The following is a 25451-nucleotide window of genomic DNA, read 5'->3' as shown; positions in this document are numbered from 1 at the left end:
CAAGAATAAGATATCTACTCTTTAGAAGCCAAGAAAAATTTAATATGGGAAAGAATGTGAAAGTTCCCATAGGCCAGCATGTCACAAAAAATACATACATCAAACATTCACTTGTGTCAGTTAAAATATATATATAACAATATTCGCTATCATCTTGAAAGTGAAAGTTGCTCAGTCGTGTCTGATTCTTTGCAACCCCATGGACTATACAGTCCCTGGAATTCTCCAGGCCAGAATACTGAAATGGGTAGCCTTTCCCTTCTCCATGGGATCTTCCCAACCCAGGGATCAAACCCAGGTCTCCCAAATTGAAGGCAGATTCTTTACTAGCTAAGCCACAAGGGAAGCCCAAGAATACTGGAGTGGGTAGGCTATCCCTTCTCCAGGGATCTTCCTGACCCAGGAGTTGAACTATATTGTAGGTGGATTCTTTACCAGTTGAGCTATCAGGGGGAAGCCCTTGCTACATCTTGGAGTTACCTAATGAATCCCATGTCCCATGTCTCACGTGTTTTCAAATGGAAACAGTTTTCACGATTCAAGTAATAGCATCCTTAATAATGCCGCAATCTATAATGTCAAAATAGGTGCTAAAGTATAGAGAATATCAATTATGTTCTAACTAGTTTTTATAAATTGTAATTCTTAATTATCATAACAACCCTATGAAATAATATCCTCATTTTAATATTTTTTAATATGAGGTATAATTTTCCACTCTTATGTAGCTGGGAAGAAGCAGACATGGGATTCATTCTCAGGTTTCTCTGATGCTCAAATCTGTACCTCTTTAGTATCTTCAAGGTCTTAATTCATGCTCATATACACCTGGGGAAAAGATGATTTCTAGAATGCATGTAGAAAGTTACTGTTTAAAAATGGAACATTAATGTCATGTAAAACACAAGTAAGCACATAATTTTCCCATTTAAAATATACTTTATGGTCCATCCATCTGATCGTCAATGGATAAAGGCAACTGACCTTTGTTGTCTGGTTCATTTCTCTCCCTATCCTCACTGCAAGTGCTCTGTGATCCACTTATGTCAAACTGGTTAGTCTCCCAGATATGACATCTCATACCTTTCCATGTTTTGTTTCCATCACTTGCAGAGCCTTTAAGCCCCTTTTCTATCTAGCAGATTCTCACTTGTAAGCTTCAGTTTAGTTATCTCCTCTAAGAAGATTTCCTTAATCCCTTCCTCTTCAGGCAGAGGCAGTAATTTCATACTGTCTGGTAACACACTATCTCAAATACCCTGGATGTTTCAAGCAAGTTAGCCCTTTAAGCATTTTCCCATTGTTTACAACTTAAATGAAACTATCAAGAATCCTAGTAAGAAATTTAATTATGTTGGGACTTAATTTTACAAAAAATATGATGTATTGCCATTGAAGATAAAGTTCATTTATGTGAAAAGGCAGAATAGAAGATAAACATAATGATGAGCATCTATCATTAATAAAAGATGGACACTGATGATGAGAAACTATCCTCAACTTTATTGGTACCAAGACTTGATAGCAGGTCAGAAGGATAGAAAGACTTTAGAATGCAAAGGCTTAGATGAATTTCTGCATTAAACATCATTACCATGGTGCTGTAACATCCCAACTAAATATCTATACTCTTTCCTTGTATTAAATATTCAGTTTACTAAAGATTTCAGATATGCTAATCTGCATTTGGAAAAGCGTGGAACATCTATCTCTAAAAAGGAACTCCAGTCTGGAAAGCAAGGCAAGTGATGCAAATCTATTCTTATGTCACATTTTGACACATTTCCAATAAAAAGCAATGAGATTCATTGCTTAATGACAGGAAGGCAGAAACAACACTGCTGGAACAGCATTAGGTGATGAACTTTAGCTCTTTCATGATTAATGAGTGTAAAAACTTAACCTAATTCAAATGTATGGGGCAGAGGGTTTTTTTTCCCCCCCATATATTTCTTTTAACTATTAAATTGCACTGAGAAGACTAACAGAAGATGAATAAAAAACCCAGACTGTGCTATGTAAGGCTTCCCATGTAGGTTGGCTTGGCTTCTTTAGGAAATATGTTTTATTTGCTTAGGAAACTCAAGGCATTTTGAATGGAAAACAATTTTAATTCTCTGCTCTCAAAAGCTTCTTATGATAAAACCCAGACATTATCAGTTATTGGCCCTAAGAAATCCTACTTTAAGTTGGGAAATAGAACTGAGACCATTATCAAAATAATTCCCATTAATTGACTATATAGCACAACATTAAAGGGAAGGTTAATTATTATTGATAAATTTGATTCATGTAAATTGCCAAACTCAGTAACTTTTGGAAATGTCATTGTCTGCATTAAGGGATGATGACATAGAGTAACTCAAATATTGCCTTCTTATTATAAACCTCACGAATCTTGTAGGTGAAAGCAGACTTGGGGATCCTATAGTCAAGAGGACACTGAGTACTAACAATTTCTGTGGTACTGTAGTGTGTGTGTTACTGTATGGACAATGGAGGGTGCTGTTGTAGTATAAATCTAAGGACTCAACTGTGCGTCCTCATAGAAGATCCTTGGCAATAAGAGTTGACTTCACACTGTGTGTGAAAGAGTAGTTAAGGCATATTGTGAGTGTGGCCACAAAGAATTATTTTCCTTGTAAGTTCCTTTCGAAGTGTAAGTTAGAAAGTATTGATTTGAGGAGCCAGGTTATGGAATACCTTAGACAAAGGATTCTTCCTGGACGTAAAGGAAAGTTGGTTTTTCCTCTTTTGATGGAGCTTGCCTCTTAATGGCTCAGAGCAATCTGATGAAGCAGCAAAACAATGGAGACATGACAGCATGGGTAGGGATGGATTCACATAGCGGAGAAAAACAGCACAAATGGAGAAAAACCCATCAGAAGAAGGCTGTGTGGGTGAAGAGAACCATGGAGTTTCAGAGACACAGTTAAAACTGAACATTAAAACAAACTTTGGTACCGTTGGTATACCACAGAGAATTTTGCTGGTGGTCCTAAAAGAAAAGTAGGCAGATTTAAATTCTTTCTGATTAACATGTCTGCCAGATCACCTTTCTAGTCTATGTTCCGTAATGCCACAGAGCAGCTTCAGTTCCATTATGTCATAACTTCGTAGTTCCCAGACAAGCAAGAAGCAATTTGAACTGGTGAGATAAAATGTTAGGTTGAACTTTATGGAATTTCTAAGTTTGACGGCCAAATACAGTAGAATATCATCAATTTCATAAGGTTTGGTTTTATATAAGGTGTTGTCTGCAATCGTTACAGAGCTATTTAAAATTACAAAACATCATGCATTATGCAATAAGTATTTCTCTAACATTCTTCAAGTAGAAAATTGCAAGTATCAGGCTATTTTTCCCTTGACTTTCCCCCCCCCCCCCTTGACTTCCTTTTGGCACTTTTTCCTGCATTTGATAAGATCATTATGTATATTGAATGTTTCCTTTATGAAGGTAAAGCAGAGAACTAGAATACTAATTCAAACAGCTGTGTTTTATTTTGCCTGGGGACGTAGAAAATATTGTTACCAAGATATGATGGTTAATTGAAGGTTATAATTGAGATACATTCCTTCCCCTGAGGGACTATATCTCAACTTGTTATGTAAGAAGAAACCCTGATTGATCCTGGAAACTCGTAACAACAACAGGGCAGGAACTGTTTTAAAGACAATGTTTTATGTTGGTTCCTGGGGAATTACATAATATTTTTATTGCCTTACAATAAAATGTGAAGCTCTTGCTGGTGTAAGATACCTATTTATTTAAGACCACTGGGAATAAGCTGGTATTGTGGGTCTTAGTGTATGCTGGAACCTTGTTTGCTAGAGGGTACATGCTTGTGAGCCAGTATTTATTACTTAGCTTGTATTGAATTCTCTGCCCAAGATCATTAAGCAACTGACAGGCTGTCTCTGTCCCTGCGCATTTCTGCAGTAGCTGTGGGCAACTGAAATGATTCAGTGTCAGGCTAGATGCAGGCATTATAGTTAAGTACATGGTTTGGCTGGGTTGGCATTTTAACACTCAGATCATGCTAATATCTTACATAATTGTTTTAAAAACCAAATAAGGACTCCTACTTCTGACAACATGATGGATTAAGTGTGAAGACAAACATCTTTTGGTTTAGACATTTAAAAGTGCTGGGTAAAATATCCAAAATTTTTTCACTTTATTTTTGCTTTTGCTTCTGATATGAGATGACAGACCATTGAAAAGTAGAAATTACAAGAAAATTCAATTCTGGAGTGAACGTAGGGAGAAAGGTGTGAACTAGTGAAGAAATATTTGCCCCGAGGGTTTCTATTGACTATGGCAAAACCAGAGTATGGGTTTTCAATGGACCACAAATTAAATGTCAGTGTTCACGTGGAGTGGAAGTTCAGGCCACACACTCCTTTATAAAGCCAGTATCCCAGGTGGGAGTATTTTTTGATTAAACTTCAGTTGAGAGAGCTACTGCCAGTTGATCATCACCAAAGAAATGTCTGAAAGGGTTCTTTTAGAAGAAGGACATAGATCTTAAAGAGCAATGTCTGAGATGCAAGGAGAAATGGTGAGCAAAGACTATACTAAGCTTTTGGGCAAATTTAGAAATCATTTTCCTAACAATTAATAAAAATAAAGTTTACATTGTCAATGTTAAAACAAAAACAGAGAACTAAATCTTGGACAACTGGCATTAAAACCCTCTAGTCTTTTATTATTTGCAAGAAGAGTAAAGATATTCATTAATTTTAGACAGCATTGAGTTAAATATGCATGCAATTTTTAAAATATAAATAGAATATTACAAATTTCAAACTGATAAGGGAAAATGAATAAAACAAAGTTAAACCAAAGCAAAGAAAAATCCAATACAATTCAAAAGAAGGCATGAAATGGAAACAAGAACACACATGCAATGAAATAGTAAAAAAAATGTGGCAAGTAGTCCGAAGAAGACAGAACTGAATCTATATAAGTAAATATAGTCTGTGCAAATGTACTAAACTTTCTAGGGGAAAAGGTCATTAAAATGGTTTAAAATTCAAATACTTGCTTTCTACAAGAGATATACCTAAACACCTAAAAGATATAGAAATGTTGAAAGGAAAGGATTTACAAAAAGATATATAAGTCCAGTGCTAAACTAGTAAAACTGTTTCAACTGTATTAATATTAAAGAAAAATATATCCTTATATACTAAAATAAATTGGGTCACTAGATACTAAAAAGACCCTGATGCTGGGAAAGACTGAAGGGAGCAGGAGAAGGGGATGACAGAAAACAGATGGTAGGATGGCATTACCGACTCAATCAATAAGAGTGTGAGCAAGCTCCAGGAGATGGTGAAGGACAGGGAAGCCTGGTGTACTGCAGTCCATGGGGACACAAAGAGTTGGACGTGACTGAGTGACTGAACAACAACAAGGTAGTGATAATATTTTTATAGGACCCGATACATATTTTATTTCTAAACTACCTGCCTCCTCTAAACCAATAAAACAAAAATTGCTGGAACTTCAAGGTAAATGGATAACTTTGCCATCAAATCCCTTACCAATATACAGTGGAAGTGACAAATAGATTCGAGGGATTAGATCTGATAGAGTGCCTGAAGAACTATGGATAGAGGTTTGTGAAATTGTACATGAGGCAGTGATCAAGACCATCCCCCCCCAAAAAAAATGCAAAATGGTTGTCTGAGGAAGCCTTACAAAAGGCTGAGAAAAGAAGAGAAGTGAAAGGCAAAGGAGAAAAGGAAAGATATGCCCATTTGAATGCAGAGTTCCAAAGAATAGCAAGGAGAGATAAGAAAGCCTTCCTCAGTGATTAATGCAAAGAAATAGAGGAAAACAATAGAATGGGAAAGACTAGAGATCTCTTCAAGAAAATTAGAGATACCAAGGGAACATTTCATGCAAAGATGGGCACAATAAAGAACAGAAATGGTATGGACCTAACAGAAGCAGAAGATATTAAGAAGAAATATTAAGAAGATATGCAAGAATACACAGATAAACTATACAAAAAAGATCTTCATGACCCAGATAACCACGATGGTGTGATCACTCACCTAGAGCCAGACATCCTGGAATGTGAAGTCAAGGGGGCCTTAGGAAGCATCACTACAAACAAAGCCAGTGGAGGTGATGGAATTCCAGCTGAACTATTTCAGTTTAGTGCTCAGTCATGTCTGACTATTTGAGACCCCATGGACTGCAGCATGCTAGGCCTCCCTGACAATCACCAGCTCCCAGAGGTTACTCAAACTCATGTCCATTGAGTCGGTGATGCCATCCAACCATCTCATCCTATGTTGTCCCCTTCTCCCACCTTCAACCTTTCCCAGCATTGGGGTCTCTTCAAATGAGTCAGTTTTTCGCATCAGGTAGCCAAAGGATTGGAGTTTCAGCTTTAGCATCAGTCCTTCTAATGAATATTCAGGACCGATTTCCTTTAGGATGGAGTAGTTGGATCTTCTTGCAGTCCAAGGGACTCTCAAGAGTCTTCTCCAACACCACAGTTCAAAAGCATCAATTCTTTGGTGCTCAGCTTTCTTTATAGTCCAACTCTCACATCCATACATGACTACTGGAAAAACCATAGCTTTGACTAGACGGACCTTTGTTGGCAAAGTAACGTCTCTGCTTTTTAATATGCTGGGTAGGTTGGTATTAGCTTTTCTTCCAAGGAGCAAGTGTCTTTTAATTTTATGGCTGCAGTCACCATCTACAGTGATTTTTGGAGCTCCCCAAAATAAAGTCTGTCACTGTTTCCACTGTTTCCCCATCTATTTGCCATGAAGTGATGGGACCAGATGCCATGATCTTAGTTTTCTGATTGTTTACCAACCTACACAGCATATTAAAAAGCAGAGACATTACTTTCCAACAAAGGTCTGTCTAGTAAAAGCTATGATTTTTGCAGCAGTCATGTATGGATGTTAGTTGGATTATATAGAAAGCTGAGCACCAAATAATTAATGCTTTTGAACTGTGGTGTTGGAGAAGACTCTTGAGAGTCCCTTGGACTGCAAGGAGATACAAACCAGTCCATCCTAAAGGAAATCAGCCCTGAATATTCATTGAAAGGAGCGATGCTGAAGCTGAAATTCCAATCCTTTGGCCACTTGATGCGAAAAATTGACTCATTTGGAAAGACCCTGATGCTGGGAAAGATTGAAGGTGGGAGGAGAAGGGGACGACAGAAGATGAGATGGTTGGATGGCATTACCGACTCTGTGGACATGAGTTTGAGTTAGCTCCGGGAGTTGGTGATGGACAGGGAAGTCTGGAGTGCTGTAGTCCATGGGGTCTCAGAGAATCAGACATGACTAAGCAACTAAACTGACTTGTCATCTTATATTAAGTTGTGAGGAGAAAAAAATAAGGATGTAGAAGACTTGAATATGAAACACCATACCCTGATAGGCTTACAGGGAATATGTTAAGTGAAATAAGTTAGACAGAAAAAGACAAATACTGAATGATTTCACTGATATTTGGAATCTAAAAAACAAACAAAAAAATGAACAAACAAAACAGAAACAGACAGAGAAAACTGGTGCTTGCCAGAAGTAGGGAGCAGGGGGCTGAGTGAGGAATGGAGCTTAGGTGAAACAGGTGAAGAGGATTAAAAGCTTTAAGCTTTCAATTATAAAGTAAATAAGTCATTGGGATATAATGTACAGTATAGGGAATATAGTCAATAATATATAATAACAGTGTATGGGGACAGTTGGTTACTAGCTTTATGGTGATCAATTCATAATGCATATAAATGCCAAATCACTAAGTTGTACACTTGAAATTAATATAATATTGTCACCTATACTTCAATTAAGAAAAAGGAAAGAAAAGCCACTATGTTATACTCAACAGTTAGAGAATGCACATTCTTTTCAACTACACATGGAACATTTATGAAAATTATATAATGCTCTAGTTTATAAAGCAACTTTAATTCCAAAGAATCAGTACCTGAAAATGAAGTTATGAATCAATAACAAATGGATACCTAGCAAAACTCTGAAATTTATAAATTGAAATGCACACGCATCTATTTAAATGACTCATGGAAAAGGAAATAATTAAATTTTAAAAGGCTTAAATATAACTTATAACAAACATACTACTTATCAAAATTTATGGCATGTGGTTAAAGTAGTAATGCTAAAATTCTAATGCTCAGTTTTTGAACAGAAGAAAATAAAACATGAGCCAAGCCATCAGCTAATAAGCTAAACAATAATACAATGAATTCAAAGCAATAAGAAGAATGAAAAATAAGGGCAGGATATACTCAATACTTTATAATAACCTATGAGGGGAAATAATCTTTAAAAATTATATATATGTATAAAACTGAATCACTTTGTTGCACACTTTGTAAATCAACTCTACCTCAATAAAAAAATAATAAGGCATTAATGAATTAGAGAATAAGACACAATAGAGAGAATTAACAAGATTGTTAAAAAAGGCTAACAAAATTGACAAATACCTGGCAAGCCTAAGGAGACAATTTTAGAAATAAAAACAGATAAAGTAATAACAGATGCTGAAAATATTAATAAGAAAATTATCAAATTTAATCCAACAAATATGAAAATTGAGGTAAACCTGACAAATTACTGAAAAATGTAAAATTACTTAAACTGACTCAGAGAGAAATAGAACTTTTGAATAATCAATTCAACTCTGAATCTCAATTTGAATTTTAATAACATCTAAATTTATCTGTGGGCTCAATGTAATTCCAAGAATATATCAAAGAATTTTCAGAGAAATTGACAAGCTAATTACAAAATTTACATGGAAGAGCAAAGGATAATTGGGTGATGTTCAAAGTCTGAGCTATTAAGACAGAGTAGATTAACTCAGCGTACACAGGGAATGGAACAGAAAAACTCTCGGAATCACATCCATGCATGTATAGAAACTGGACACATGATTAGGATGGTGTTGCATATCAGATAAAAAACAATGAATTAGTCAAAATAACACCCTAGGATATTTTTTTCATGTGAAATAAAAAGAAAGAAAGGAAAGAATCCCACTTTACACACACAGTAAATTCTAGTTAAAGACCTAAATGTGAAACGTAAACTTTAAAATTTTAGAGGAAAATGTAACATGCATTTATTATTACTGTGGGATTTCTTTAAAAAGACTAAAAAAACCATTAAAGAAAATTTTTATCAATTATATCAAAATTTATATATTAAAACATCATGAGGAAACAGAACAAAATGACATATTCTCTAGGGATACAAACTTATGAAGCAAAAAAAGCCAAGCACAGGGAAAATTAAAGTTCGAGACAACAGGGTCCTCTGGGAAGTAGGGGTGAGTGATTAGAAAAGGAATACAAGGGACTTAAAAAAAATTGAAATGTACTACTTTTTAACATATATGATGAACATACAACATTAAAACTTTTTTATTTAAATGCTACATATTTATGACATATCCTTTTTGTGTGTGTGTGCCTGACTGCTATATTTCATAGTCAGATTTTTTTTAAAAATTCAATGTAGGAGTACCACTAGAATAAAGTGTATAATTGGACCACTTAGCTTTGGTTATTACTGGATTACTTCAACTTTTCTTATGATTCAAAAGAAAACACAATATTACTTTGTTTTATAGTTCCCCATCTGCATATATTCCTAATTCCTTGAAAAAAGGTAATTTCCATTGATCACCAAGTAGTCTTATGATGGTAAACTCCAATGTGGATTAAATTTGTTGCAGTGAACCTAAAAGTATGACTATATGGTAACCTAATTGATGCTTTTGAACTGTGGGGTTGGAGAAGACTCTTGAGGGTCCCTTGGACTGCAAGGAGATCCAACCAGTCCATTCTGAAGCAGATCAGCCCTGGGATTTCTTTGGAAGAAATGATGCTGAAGCTGAAACTCCAGTACTTTGGCCACCCCATGCGAAGAGTTGACTCACTGGAAAAGACTGATGCTGGGAAGGATTGGGGGCAGGAGGAGAAGGGGACGACCGAGGATGAGATGACTGGATGGCATCACTGACTCGATGGACGTGAGTCTGAGTGAACTCCGGGAGCTGGTAACGGACAGGGAGGCCTGGCGTGCTGCGATTCATGGGGTCGCAAAGAGTTGGACACGACTGAGCGACTGAACTGAACTGAATGTTTCATTTTCCCCAGGAGAGTTCTAGTTTATGTCTAATTGGTATGATTATTGATAACACCCCATTTCACTCTCAAAAGTGTCCCACTTAGAATACAAATTATATAATCATTCCTCCTAAAGCTATCTATTTATGAACCTATTATAATTTAACATGAATTAGGTTTTCTTTTTCCACAGACTAGGGAGAAAACTATGATCCAATGGACTCTCTTATATTCATGGAATTGTTACTAAAGCAAATTGACATTATTTTGTATTATTCATGCTAGTAAATTACCAGTAGATGAGACATCACTATGTCTGTACATGTCATGTGTTTGTCTGGATAAAAAATGAGATAATTTCACCTGAAATATATAGAAAACAGACAAAAGTGCCTTTTACTCAAACTGCATAATTTTTCTATTTTTTGTGCTTGTAGATTATATCAACCTAAAGATGAAACAAATCCTTTCTAAAACATGTCTTTTAAAAAATGTCTTATAGTTGCATTTGTTAAATTTATACTGATGAGAAACAGTGTGAGGAGGAGCTGTGCTGAAATGAAAACTGAACCAATTATCCCTTCATAGTCACAACAATAATCACAAGAGGATAAAACAAAACCTTCAGATGGGCAAGACTTTGAACACTGACATTTCTAGTATTTCTCTCATTTAATAATGCTTTTTAACTCTGAAGAAAATTGTATACTAGAAAAAAATCACATTGAAATTCTATGATGCAGGTAAAGAGACAATGAAAATTGTTCTGAAATAAAAGCTACATCATAAGGTAAACATTGCATTTAAGTTGTAGTTAAAAATGAGTGCAACATCCAACAAAAGCAAACAACAAAAAGGAGATGGGAGTGTTGGACTGTAAAATGATGATGAACTGAATGTATTCATTTTCCCTTCCTCTCCTAAATCATATAGGATGAAATGGTAGAATCTATTCCTATATCTGTATTTATATCTATGTCTACCTATCTATCTATCTATACCTATCTGTATGTACATATGCATCTGCATATATATCTGACATCGGTATCTATCATCAATCTATCCATCTATGTCATTTATATCTACATCTCAGTTCAGTTCAGTCGCTCACTCATGTCTGACTTTTTGAGACCCCACGGACTGCAGCACGCCAGGCTTCCCTGTCCATCACCTACTCCTGGAGTTTACTCAAACTCATGTCCATTTGAGTCGGTGATACCATCCAACCATCTCATCCTCTGTCATCCCCTTCTCCTCCCACCTTCAATCTTTCCCAGAGTCAGGGTCTTTTCAAATGAGTCAGTTTTTCGGATCAGGTGGCCAAAGTATTGGAGTTTCAGCTTCAGCATCAGTCCTTCCAATGAATGTTCAGGACTGATTTCCTTTAGGATGGACTGGTTGGATCCCCTTGCAGTCCAAGGAACTCTCAAGTGTCTTCTTAAACACCACAGTTCAAAAGCATCAAGTCTTCGGTGCTCAGCTTTCTTTATAGTCCAATTGTCACATCCGTACATGACTACTGGAAAAACCATAGGTTTGACTAGACAGATACCTACATCTACATATTTATATATATATATATATTTATACACTAAAACCACAAATGCATTGGAAAACATGTAAAACATTTAAAAGTGAAGCATTTCTGAAAGTCAGGAAGCAGACGAAGTCAGATATTAAGTGTAACCAAACACAGAGGATACACAATGTAATAACACATCTAATAAAAGACATTTGTGAACATTAATCTCGAGGGGCGCTTAACCCCAAATCAACAGGTATGAACAACTGCCATTGCCACACTTGCTTAAATGATGGTAAAAAGAGAATGCCACTTTGCTTCAAACATATTGGACATGCAGCCACACTTTCCTTCCTCTCAGTACTCTTGCCAGCATTCACCAGTGATTTTGGTTCCTTCACTTTTCTGTATCTGAGAAATTGAAGTTAGGGGTGCCCTCATTTGGAGACCATTTCCTGGCTTACTCCTTTCCTCTTATATCAACAAATAAAATAATGAATATGAAGGTGCTTTATAAACTGTGATAAATAATGAAAATGTTACTTTGTCATCTTCTACCCTCATCTCTGCCACCACTACCACCATGACTACTATCATCACTACCATCATGATGACTGCCATCATCGCCACCACCACTGCAACGGCCACCACCACCACCACCACACCTCTCCCCTCTTTCCACCATCACCACCACCACCACCTCTCCCCTCTTTTTATCATCACCACCACCACCTCTCCCCTCTACTTACCATCACCACCACCACCACCACCTATCCCCTCTTTTTATCACCACCACCACCACCACCTATCCCCTTTTTACCATCACCACCACCACCACCTATCCCCTCTTTTTATCACCACCACCACCACCACCTATCCCCTCTTTTTATCACCACCACCACCTCTCCCCTCTTTCTACCATCACCACCACCACCACCTATCCCCTCTTTTTACCATCATCACCACCACCACCACCTATCCCCTTTTTTTACCATCACCACCACCACCACCTATCCCCTTTTTTTACCATCACCACCACCACCACCTATCCCCTTTTTTTACCATCACCACCACCACCACCTATCCCCTCTTTCTACCATCACCACCACCACCTATCCCCTCTTTCTACCATCACCACCACCACCACCTATTCCCTCTTTTTACCATCACCACCACCACCACCTATCCCCTCTTTTTACCATCACCACCATCATCACCTATCCCCTCTTTTTACCATCACCACCATCATCACCTATCTCATCTGTTTTTGGGTTTTTTTTTTCAACCAACCAGGTCTGCCTAAAATTTCTCTGTTTCCTTTTATTCTTGACTGATACTGACCTCTGGATACTCCTTGACCTTGACCTAGAATCAAAGACTCTCAGATAGTAAAGAAACTCACACTAACCACCTATTTCTTAAGTCCCCCTGTAAACTTCCTCCATTGAGTCCAGTGTAATGACAAAGAACTCATTACTTCTCAAAGTATCTACTGGATATCTATGAAGTGAAGTGAAGTGAAGTAATGTGAAGTCACTCAGTCGTGTCCGACTCTTTGCGACCCCATGGACTGTAGCCTACCAGGCTCCTCCCTCCATGGGATTCTCCAGACAAGAGTACTGGAGTGGGTGCCATTTCCTTCTCCAGGGGATCTTCCCAACCCAGGGATCGATCCCGGGTCTCCCGCATTCCAGGCAGATGCTTTAACCTCTGAGCCACCAGGGAAGCCCCACTGGATATCTATAGTGATCAGAAAATGCTTCTTTACTTTGAGGCTTGAAGATATTACTCATAAACATCAAATCTCCTTTATTTCTTACCATGAGATTAATAAGGTTGAGAAGACCAGAATCAAGCAGACCAGAATTGGTCCAACAGGAAAGGAAGAAAGGAGAATCTAGTGATTTGGTAACTAACTGGCCACAATCTTACTTGGAAGGTGTAAAATAATTTTAAAAGTTCTGTGGAATTCTGCCACTAATTGAATCTCCTTGGAAACTCTAAGCATTATAGCAGTTAAAGATTATATAGGTATGGAAGCATCTGATGAGAAGGAATAAAATTCCAGCATCAAGTATTGATGACTATCAAAGTACTCATCAATATTCTTATTAACATAATCTCCATTCAGAAGCCAGTGTTAATTTGCTTGACTGGGGTTATTTATTAAATCTTCAAATATATCAATCTGTTTGTCACAAGCCTCCTGTTTTTCCCATGCCCACATATCTTATAAATCTTAAAAGCCTTCTCCGTAGGAAGTATTTATTCCTTCCGTTTTATACCATCAGTAAATGTTAATAAAATTTAATGGTTCCTTTGTCTAAAAATTTTCCAAAGTATCTGTGACTTCAGAATTGAGACAAAGATGGACACAATAGTACATTTGGAACTCTACAGCACAGATTACCCATAAAGTTCTAATGTACCATTGCTATTGTGTATTTAATAAATTGTTCAAATAACTTCTGTCATCATCAGTTTCTAAAACCACATTTAAACTATCAGGTTTAAGATATAGAATTTCTTATTTTTCATATTTTAAAGTTCATATGGTGATCTCACATAATTTTTTTATGAGAGAGTCAACATGGTGTTGTATAAAATAGAGGGTCTGCTCTAATCCAGCTCTATCATTTGTTGACTTCAAGCCCTGGCCAGTTGGTCTTTCTGAGCTTCATTTGGTTTTTATTTGGAAATACAGTAGGCACACAGTAAGCGTTAATCATTAGTCTGTCAACCTAAGAATGCTGTACACTCTAAGTCTAGAAAAGAGATCACCATACAAACATTATCTTCATAAGGAAAGCTGCAAAACAAGTAATGCTTTCCAGTTGAGTTCTGCTGTGTTACCCTTTACTGCACTATGCCTGGCACATAGGAAACCTTCAGGAGATATTGGCTGAGTTAATTAATCAATTATTATATGATGAGCATCTTGTAAGCCACATTGACTTCCAGGCTTTCAAATTTCACCATTTTTTCCATTTGATATTTGACATATCAAATATATGTTTCTCTTCCTCGATGATGAGATTGAGTCGAAAATTACTAACTCCGGAGAGGCTGAGAGCTCTGCTCACGCTTACTGCATTCTCACTGTCACTCTGTTATTCCAATACTTTCTTCTGTTCCCTAATCAAATCCGGCTGCTTCCACTGCTACCAACACCATGACATTTCATACTCCATGAGCACTTTCTAATCATTGCAAATCTGACAGTTTTAATATAGGAATTTATGGATATTTTAATGAGTATTTCTGAAGTGCAAATAAAATGTGGCACACTTTACTGGCTTTAGTATTTTTTTGTGAACTAACCATGTACTTACTCATTTTCTAAATGTTCAGTTGTCCTTTCTTTATCTATTTGTTACATTAATTTATTTTAATGTGCTCCTTTCAGAATAGATCAAGATGTGATTAAGAAGAACCATGCATGACTCAAAAGAGTGACAGGCAAGTTACCCCTCTCCCCCTTAGATAACAAGAAACTGGCTCTCTGCCTTGCTAGCTCTCTTGCTTTAGACAGGCATCCCATTCTTTGTTTGATTGCCACCCTCCTCAGCTCTCCTGGAGACCTGTGACTCTCTATATTTTAGTTACCATAGCATATATCAATACACATTAACTACTTTGGAATTAAGAAAAATATTTGCAAAGGCCAATATCCAAGAGTGAGAAACTGACTGAAACATTTTATATAAATAACCTTTGGATGATTATAGTGGTATTTGCATTTCAGGCTTACGTGAAGCTACATACCTTGCTGGTCACTAAATATCATGACAGTAAAAACTATTAATGTCACAGAAAAATGTCATGAATTATAAGCTTTAGATGATTTTCCAAGGCAAAAATATGAGTGCCAGCATTTATATGATCACGAGTTACAAAATGGGCTAAAGGGTTTCTGTTGTAAAAATGTCTACTTTAATTCTTTTTAAAATGTTAATATAAAAGACTTTTATTTCTTGATATTTACTTGGTATTTTGTCCCCAGTATTTGTACAATATTTGAAGAATTTATTAAACCAGCAGGTAAATAAAGGAAATTGAGAGACAGTTCTAAATTCATGTCTGGGCTTCGTCTACCTAACAAAAATACTTCTTAAACAAGATTCACATTATACTCTTGAATCTCTCACATGTGAATAATTCCATACAATGTTCAAGGTGCTTCTGTACTATTAATTTCAATTGATCCTTGCTTCATATTCTCCCTCAACTAACGGAATTAGACCAAGACAGAGTTTAAAGGATTAATATGTGACAGACATGACTAATAACAATTAACAATAATAATGGTCTACTTCAGTGAGAACTTGCCGTATTTCAGGCATTGCAATGAAGACTTTATATCCAGTATCTCATTTAATCCTCACACTAGCCCTAGGAGGTAGACATAATATTATTATTACTCTTATTACATTTAATAGCATTTTACAGTGTTTGGCTAACAGATGTCAGAGAGATTTTAAGCCAGAAAGTCTCATACTGTTCTGGAATGTGACTCATAGACTGTTAATCATGATGCTATACAGACTATACTTTATATATTTTAATATATGTATTATATTTAAAAGATTCATAAACTTTAAATTATGATGCTATATAGAATTTATTTACTAAGAATTTTCCTCATTTCTTTTCTTCTTTTACCTCACCACCTTTTCCCTCCTTTTCCCACTAATGCTGAGGAGAAAAAATAAGGCCAAAACATAAATCCATAGTTAGGGTTAGGAATGGGGATTAATCCTTTCTGCCATTAGCAGAATTAACTGGAACGGAGTACAGGATGAGAAAATTCTTGCAACAACTTACAAGATCCAAGGCAGCTGCCAAGATCGATGCATCAGGAATTGTCCCTGGCTCACAGCAGTTTAACAGAAACTGAAAGCGCTTCATGCCTTGTCGGATTGCTCCAAGATTCACCACGTTTTTGCCTTTTCCGCCATCTTGGTTGGAAGACAGATGGTCATCAAAACTGTGGCAACCTGTGGGGGTTTTCCCATGTTGGAAGAAAGAAGGAGAGAGAGTGTAATGGTTGTAAATTTTAAAAAAGCTTTGAAGTTTCAACGATATATTTTCTGTAGTGTTGGCCTGAGAACATTTTCCTGAACTACACCTCTCTCCTCTCTATCTAATGCTTGATTTGGACATGCCTTGACTTTTAAGAATCTGGCGACACACTGTGTATGTAAATATGGGGTGTTACACAACTATTTAAATAGAGGGTCCAATCCATAGAGAACAGACAGGGGGAAGAGGGTGAGGGAGGGGTGGATTGGGAGTTTGGGATTAGCAGATGTAAACTATTATATATAGAATGGATAAACACCAAGGTCTTACTGGATAGCACAGAGAACTGTATTCAATATCCTGTGATAAACCATAATGAAAAAGAATCTGAAAGATAATGTATAAATATATGTATAACTGAATCATTTTGCTATACAGCAGAAATTAACACATTATAAATCAACTATGTGAAAATAAAATAAATTTTAATGATTAAAAATTTAAAAGATAAATATAATAGTCAAAGCGTTAGTCGCTCAGCCATGTCCGACTCTGGTGACCCCATGGACTGTAGGCCCGCCAGGCTCCTACTGCTGCTGCTACTGGTAAGTTGCTTCAGTCGTGTCTGACTCTGTGCGACCCCATAGACAGCAGCCTACCAGGCTCCCCTGTCCCTGGGATTCTCCGGGCAAGAATACTGGAGTAGGTTGCCATTTCCTTCTCCAATGCATGAAAGTGAAAAGTGAAAGTGAAGTCGCTCAGCCGTGTCCGACTCTTAGCAACCTCATGACCAAGCTCCTCCATCCATGGGATTTTCCAGGCAAGAGAACTGGAGTGGGTAGTTGTTCCCTTCTCCAGGGGATCTTTCTGACCCAGTTGAACCCAGCTCTCTGGCACTGCAGGCAGATTCTTTACCATCTGCACCACCAGGGATTATAGGGTCTGATCATTTTGATACCAGGTCTCTTCTCTAACACTGCTAAGGGGATTATTTAAAATAATTCTTCCTGTAATCAACAGCTAAATTCTGCTTTTATGGAAGATGCAAAATCACTGTGCAATTTCAGATCTGTTACAAAAAACTTATGTCAAAGACAATATCCTGGTATCTTGGTGCCAATGCAAAGAATCATTGACAATGAGAGTTGTAAAGGATTTGGGAGGTGCTCATTTAATTCCAAGATTTCCAAACCTGGCTATGCATCAGAATTATCTGGGAAGTTTTGAATCTTATTCAGAACTTCAGAACCAGTGTCTCTGAAGAAGTATGAGAATGTGAGCTTTGTAAAGCCTCACAGATGATAAGGACGCTGCCAGCTTGATACCACACAGTAATCAGAAGTTTGGGAACCACTGATAGATCTTTTCTTATTTTTCCAGTTAAGCTGGAAAAATTCTCATTCCATAAGAATGAGAATCTGTCTGGAGTTCCTTAAAATGCATAATATCAGGTTCTATTGCTAGAGGTTTTGATTCCATAGGTCTGGGGGCTATGAATATTAACAAACACGTCACATGACTTTAATACAAGAAGTCTAAGGATCACAGTTTTTCATCTTTTTTAACCCCAGGTACTTTTCCCTAAAGGAAATCAATCCTGAACATTCACTGGGAAGGACTGATGCTGAAGCTCCAATACTTTGGCCACCTGATGTAAAGAGCCGACTCATTGGAAACGACTCTAAAGCTGGGAAAGATTGAAGGAAGGAGGAGAAGGGAATGACAGACGATGAGATGGTTGGATGGCATCACTGACTCAATGGATATGAATTTGAGCAAACTGTGGGAGATGGCAAAGGACAGGGAAGCCTGGCCTGCTGCAGTCCATAGAGTCACAAAGAGTCGGACACGACTGAGCAACTGAACAATTCTTTTTTTTAAAAAACCTAAATATCTCATAGCTTTTTTATAATTTCTAGTATATATGTGTGTGTGTATATATACCCATATATATAATATTTAGTTTCTCTTATATAATTTATATATTATATATAACATATATAATCTCATATAATATTGAATATACTTTTAAAAACCAAGCCCAAATTGCTTCCCATGATTTTGAAAAGGACTTTTAACACTTCAGAATATACCCCCAGGAGGCTGATTTCGTGCTTGGCTTAATGTATGCTGACACCATTCATTTGCAGTGTTGCCAACCCCAGGTCCTCAGTAAGTCACAGGTGCCATTATAGGAAATGGCTTTCTCACCTCTTCTATAAAAAGTACCTTAATCTCACCAAAGCACTACCCCACTTTCCCACCTGCTGCCTCAGCATAGCTGTTGCTCTCAACTAAAGTGTCCTACGTGCAAGTGTGTTGTAACTGGGAGTTACAGGATATATGGTGAATAATTTGTTCCTGCTAATAAACACTAATGTTCACAAATTTGCACTTAAAAATCAAATCCAGAGTTAGACCTGTCCTTTTAATTGCTTGCATTCTTCGTAAATAAAAGGGTGGTATTTTTAGTTATGAGCTTGGGTTACCATGATAGTGTGCCCCATATAGGGCTGTCAGCCATCACGTGTACTAGTGGGAAAAGGTGAGCACCTGTTTTTCATTCTTTGAAAGCAGTTCAAACTTGGGGAACAGATTCCATTGGACCTATTACCACAAGCTAAAAAATTATGGCATGGTATAAAAATAATTACCAATTCCTGGTCAACAGCTTTCAAAATATCTCAGTATCATGCTAAATTACATAGGTGTGAAATTATATGATGTGTGGAATTTGTTCTAAAATATATTAAAAAATATGATGAAGCAAATTACAAAAAAAATTTTCATTATTACAAGTGGGTGATAGATATTTGGAATCCACTGGACCACCCTTTTTACTCTTTGTCTATGTTTGAAATTTTTCATAAGTACAAAAATGGCTCAGAATATAATGAAAATGTCATTATCAACATTTCCTATATTTCATTCCTTATGGGTGTGTTTCCTTTTCAAGTATAAATATTCTAGAATAAAAATTCCATATTCAGCATCTTCAGTATTTTTTTTCTAGTTAGTGGAAGCATATTTTGTATCAAATGCAAAAGGAAGTAGCACAAAGAGAATCTGAAGGTGGAAAAAATTTCAGAAGACAGAATTTCAAATAGTCCTAAGAAGGCATAGCTAGAAGCTACAGATAATGAACAAACATTTCCTGGAGAACATTGTCTTCAGACAGCTGTCTTTCAAAATACTATTCTATTTACTCATTGAACATAAGCAAAACTATTAGAACAGGTAACTTCCTGTTATTTTTCCTATCTATATATCACTTTATTAATCATTTTTATACAGTCCTTTAATAGATACACATGTCACAGGATATCTCATTAATTCAATATTTACACTCTAATTGTACCTAAATTTAAACTTTGAATTTAAGATAAATTCCCAAATAATAAGATTTTTCTTTTTAGTGAATCAAGTTGTTCCATTATTTCTTATCATAATTAAGATATAAGATACATTAAGTGATAACTCTCAAATTTGAAATAGAACTAATGTATAAGATAGACTGGATGGTCAAAAAATGTATTCTAATTTAACTAATTTATTTTAAAGTTTTCATCATTTTATTAAAGGAAGCATTAAGAATAAATATACTACCATTTTTTCAATATTTTTTGACAAGATAATTACTTCTAAAAATATGTATTCAATATTACTAAAGAAAGTCTCCCTTTCCTTTTTTTTTCGGCCATGCCAGGTGGCATACAGGATCTTCATTTCCCCTTCAGGGGGCAGAATCTCTGCCCCCTGAAGAGTCCTAACCACTGAACCTTCAGGGAATTCCCAAGAAAGTGTCATTTTGATAGAACTTCAGAAACAACACAGTTAAGAAGTAAAAATAAAATAATGAAAACAGAAGTGATCAAAACAATCATTGTTGGTAAGAATCTATTCTGTGAAGAATCATTCACAGATGATGCACATTTGGTAAAAACCCCACAAGTCCAGGATGTAAGGATTATGCTGTAAGTAAAAGCTATTGACAATGGAAAATTTCCATTGTATCTATATAGCATTAATGTGCTTGTGTGCCAAGTTGCTTCAGTCATGTCTAGAAGGCAATGGCACCCTACTCCAGTACTCTTGCCTGGAAAATCCCATGGACGGAGGAGCCTGGTAGGCTGCAGTCCATGGGGTCACTAAGAGTTGGGCTCGACTGAGCGACTTCAGTTTCGCTTTTCACTTTCATACATTGGAGAAGAAAATGGCAACCCACTCCAGTATTCTTGCCTGGAGAATCCCAGAGACAGAGGAGCCTAGTGGGCTGCCATCTATGGGGTCGCATAGAGTCGGACACGACTGAAGTGACTTAGCAGCAGCAGCAGTTTTTCTGATTATGTGGACTATAGCCCACCAGACTCCTCTGTCCATGGGATTCTCCAGGCAAGAATACTTGAGTGGGTTGTCATGCCCTCCTCCAGGGAATCTTCCTGACCCAGGGATCGAACCTGTATCTCTTATATCTCTTGCACTGGCAAGTAGGTTCTTTACCACTAGTGCCAGCTGGGAAGCCCATATAGTGTTAATAGATAACAATATATTTACTAACTCTTTGAGCACTTAGTATGTGTCAAGTACTGTATGAGAGATATTTTATAATTTATTCTATTTTTTGTAACAGCTATAAAAGATAGATCTTTAAAATGATTTTAAAGAGAGAGAGAATGAGAAAGAATAGAAGCAGAGAGATAAAGAGGAAAGGACAGGTGAACTAGCTCTAAGCTCATGCAACAGAAAGTCATAAGGTGAGAATTCAAATCCAAACTAGTAATAATCTTACCACCAGGCCATACTATGTCTTTAGAATACCCAAATGTTTATGTTGAAGACTTTTACATCCTGCTGAAGGTTGTGATTATTTCAAGAAAATATACTGTAAAAAATTAATCAACACTGTACATGTTACAGACTGTCTAGCTGTACCCTGTTGACCTTTCATATTGTGATACTGAAAGAAACATTAAAAGTGATTTGCCTATAAAATGTACCTCTTCCTTATTAATCTTTTATATACATTTACTAGAATGTAAGGATGCCTCTTGGTTTGCTCCATCATGATTAATCTTTTATTCTCATTCTAGTTACACTTATTGACTATTTTTTACATTAAACTTACTGATGTATAATTTACATAGGATGCATTTCCAAAAAGTTGCTACATCTCAAAAGACATTTCAAAATCTAGTATTTCTTTAAGAAGCATTTTCCATACAATTCATGACAGAGCTGAGCACAAAGAAGTCAGTCAATTTTCCTGGTCAGTTGGGGGGAAAAAACATTATTTTAGTTAATGAAATATCTTCCTTCAAATAGAGACAATATGATTTCTAAAATGAAATATTCTTAGCAAATAGGAAAATATAGAAGAAAAAGATGGCTGGTCTCTGAGTGTAATTTCAGTTCTGTAAATGTTCAGTAGATGTATTTTTCATTTGTTGAATAAAATCTTAGATTAAAAAAATTCAACCATGTATTTATTTTATCTTAACCCAGGGAAGTTAGAGTACTACATTGAAATTGAGAGTAAGAGTGTTTGGTATTTGCTTTCTTCAACAACCTTAAAGAAACAGAGAAAATAGGTAATTAAAGTAATTTAAATGAGAAAGAAATGGACAATGCATCTATAATGGATGCACAGTGATCATCTATTAACAGATTGCAAAGTATTAGAAAAAGGAAAAGAAAGAAATAAAAAGCAAAAGCAGGTTCAAAGTTAAGATGTTTACAAGGTCAAGGATGGCAGTTGTTGCAAAATACAACGTACTCAGATGAGCAGATGTTGTTTTGATTTTTTAGAATAGCTGGGGATATCTGTCCTTGCAAAACATTCCAAAAGAATTATCTCATAGAATATTTTAAAAATTTTTAACAAGCCAGAGATTATGGATAAAGAATGATGATGTACAAACCATATTCTTTTCTCAGTCAAAAACACATTAAATATCCCAGAATCAGTTCCAGATTTTTATCATTTTGTCTTCTAGACACACAGGTAGAGACTGCATTGTGGGTACTATTGACGCAAACTCACCCTAGACTCAGGATGTGTGAATATTTTGTATCAGGTCTCTTCTATTTGTGAATGAAATATAAAGAATACCTGAAACAATGGCTGAAGTCTGTAAGAACAGTGGTGAGAAAAACACAAAACCCAGAAGAAACTAAGGTGCACGAGCAAGACTAATGATAACATGTTTGGAATAAGAGTAAGAATAAAAATATTGACCTATTACTTGAAGAAGGAAGGGAGATAAACAACTCAAAAGGAGGATAAACAAATCAATCGTGCTTTCTCTTTCCTGCTAAAAAAAATTTACAAATGGGAAATACAGAAAAGCTTAATTAAGAAGGCAACAAATGTGAGAGACCCGAATCTCTGAGGTTATGTCTCATTTTCATCAAATTATAGGCCAGTGCACAGAAAGGACCTGAAGATGCAACCACAGTACTAGTCAAATGACATTCAGCTAACACAGCACACATTTAGAGAATGTACTTTAGTTCCACACTTCCTTCTCAAACAACCACCACAAAAATTTGTATATAATACTAACAACTTTGAACATTAGATGCATCTTCTCTGAAATATGAGTGGAAAGAGTGCAAGAGGACTGAAAATGACAAGGTTCCCAATTAATAGGAAGATTCTTGAAACCACAGACCTGACCTTTTATGACCCTATGGACTGTAGCCTGCCCAGCTCCTCTGTCCATGGGATTTTCCAGGCAAGAATACTGGAATGGGTTGCCATTTTCTCCTCCAGGGAATCTTCCCAACCCAGGGATTGAACCCACATCTCTTACATCTCCTGCATTGGCAGGCAGGTTCTTTACGACTAGCACCACCTGGGAAGCCCCTTTGATGTATGTATGCCTAGCCAAATTCTGTAAGAGAGAATTAGATAGAGAGGATCACTAAAAAGACAAAACCACATAGGAACCACTTGGTTTTATGAAGAAAATATCATGTTAAACTAAATTACTTGCCTCCTTTTGACAGAGTTATAAAGGTATCAGTGGGATAATTGTTTGGTAAAGTCTGGTGATGTTTTTGCAATAATGTGGGAAAGTTCTTGCTGATCACTAGTATATTAAAGGTATCATTGGCTGAAAATGGTAGCCACAAGTTGTCAATCAATAAGTCAACTATATGTATTCTAGGAGCTGTCCAGGGAAATCCCTGCTGATGGATTTTTATACCACAATTGTACAGAAGATTCAGAATTTAACTTGTTTTGGGTCCTATCTCTGAATTTCCTTCCTGGGTAAGTGACTTAACTATCCTTCATGTTAATGAAACAATACATATTATTTATTCTGAAATGAAGAATTAATAATATTACATCAAAATAATACATGATATTCATTCATGTAAAGGACAACTGGCAAAGGCTAATCCCAAATTCAACACAAACCAACTCTGTGATGTGAAAACAGACGATGCAGTCTTAAATTGTGTTCATCTGCTAGTTATACCCCTGGAGCTTAAGAGTTACACTATCTATTACATTGCTGCTGCTACTGCTAAGTTGCTTCAGTCGTATCCGACTCTGTGCGACCCCATAGACAGCAGCCACCAGGCTCCCCCGTCCCTGGGATTCTCCAGGCAAGAACACTGGAGTGGGTTGCCATTTCCTTCTCCAATGCATGAAAGTGAAAAGTGAAAGTGAAGCCGCTCAGTCATGTCCGACTCTTAGCGACCCCATGGACCGCAGCCTACCAGACTCCTCCATCCATGAGATTTTCCTGGCAAGAGTACTAGAGTGGGGTGCCATTGCCTTCTCCATCTATTACATTGATTAAAGTCAAATATAGTGTATTACATTCCATCTGAAGCATCCCATTTTGTAAAGCATATCATCTAATTATGATACATAGTAAAACAGAATTGGGATGGTGATAGATCTAGAGACATGTCTATGTAACGAAAACAAAAGGAATCAACAATGTTTAACCAGCAGAAGTGAGATCAAAAGAGAGAACATGAAATAGATAATAGGTGAAACTAGCAATATGTGTATGAATGAGTGTATGAGTGTGCGTGTGCGGGTGGGTGGCTAGAGATACCAAAACTAGTACAGTGAGTCAAATTTATGGACAAGTATATTTTCAGAATATAAGGAAAGTCTTTCTAACAATGAAAACTGTCTAGTTCTGGAACAGATTGCTTTGTACAGTCATAAGCTCCCCCTCGGTGGAAGTGCTCAGAGGGTGGCTGGCCACCTGTCAGGGATTTACTGTGCAGAATTCCTAAGTAGATAGGTGGGTGGATAAAAGGATATCTGAAGGTTCTTTAAAGCTCTCAGATTTTTAATAAAGGACAGAACAGCAGAAGAAAAGCCTGTGCCTTATTCTTTGTAAATCCAGGGCCCACTAGGGAATGAGGAACACAGTAGAACATCCATTAATATGTGTTAAACCAAATGGTTAACAGATGGAGATGTATGTATATACATCTTTATATAAAGGGTAGGGCTTGCCACGTGGCACAGTGGTAAAGAATCCGCCTGTCAATGCAGGAGATCCAGGAGATGCAGGTTTGATCCCTGGGTTGGGAAGCTCCCCTGGAGTAGGACATGGCAACCCACTCTAAGTATTCTGCCTGGAAAATCCTATGGACAGAGAAGCCTGGCAGGCTGCAGTCCATGGGTCCCAAAAAGTCAGGCATGACCTAGTGAAGAGTAATGCAAGCAACATACATATGAGGAAAAAATTATTAAGAAATCAAGGAAAATATAAAGTAGATCATTTAAT

At 36.7% G+C, this 25451-nt stretch overlaps 1 protein-coding gene across 1 annotated transcript in view; it reads right to left on the bottom strand.

The window, feature by feature from the left end:
* Positions 1–25451, bottom strand: part of UNC80 (unc-80 homolog, NALCN channel complex subunit) — a 239685-nt gene that overhangs the window by 116633 nt on the left and 97601 nt on the right. The window contains exon 23 of the mRNA XM_069573767.1: positions 16492–16664. Within this exon, the coding sequence (XP_069429868.1) occupies positions 16492–16664 (173 nt within the window). The remainder of the gene's footprint in view (positions 1–16491; positions 16665–25451) is intronic.

The sequence above is a fragment of the Ovis canadensis genome, chromosome 2, assembly GCF_042477335.2.
Source record: "Ovis canadensis isolate MfBH-ARS-UI-01 breed Bighorn chromosome 2, ARS-UI_OviCan_v2, whole genome shotgun sequence".
NCBI lineage: Eukaryota > Metazoa > Chordata > Mammalia > Artiodactyla > Bovidae > Ovis > Ovis canadensis.
This window is presented reverse-complemented; position numbering and strand designations above follow the sequence as displayed.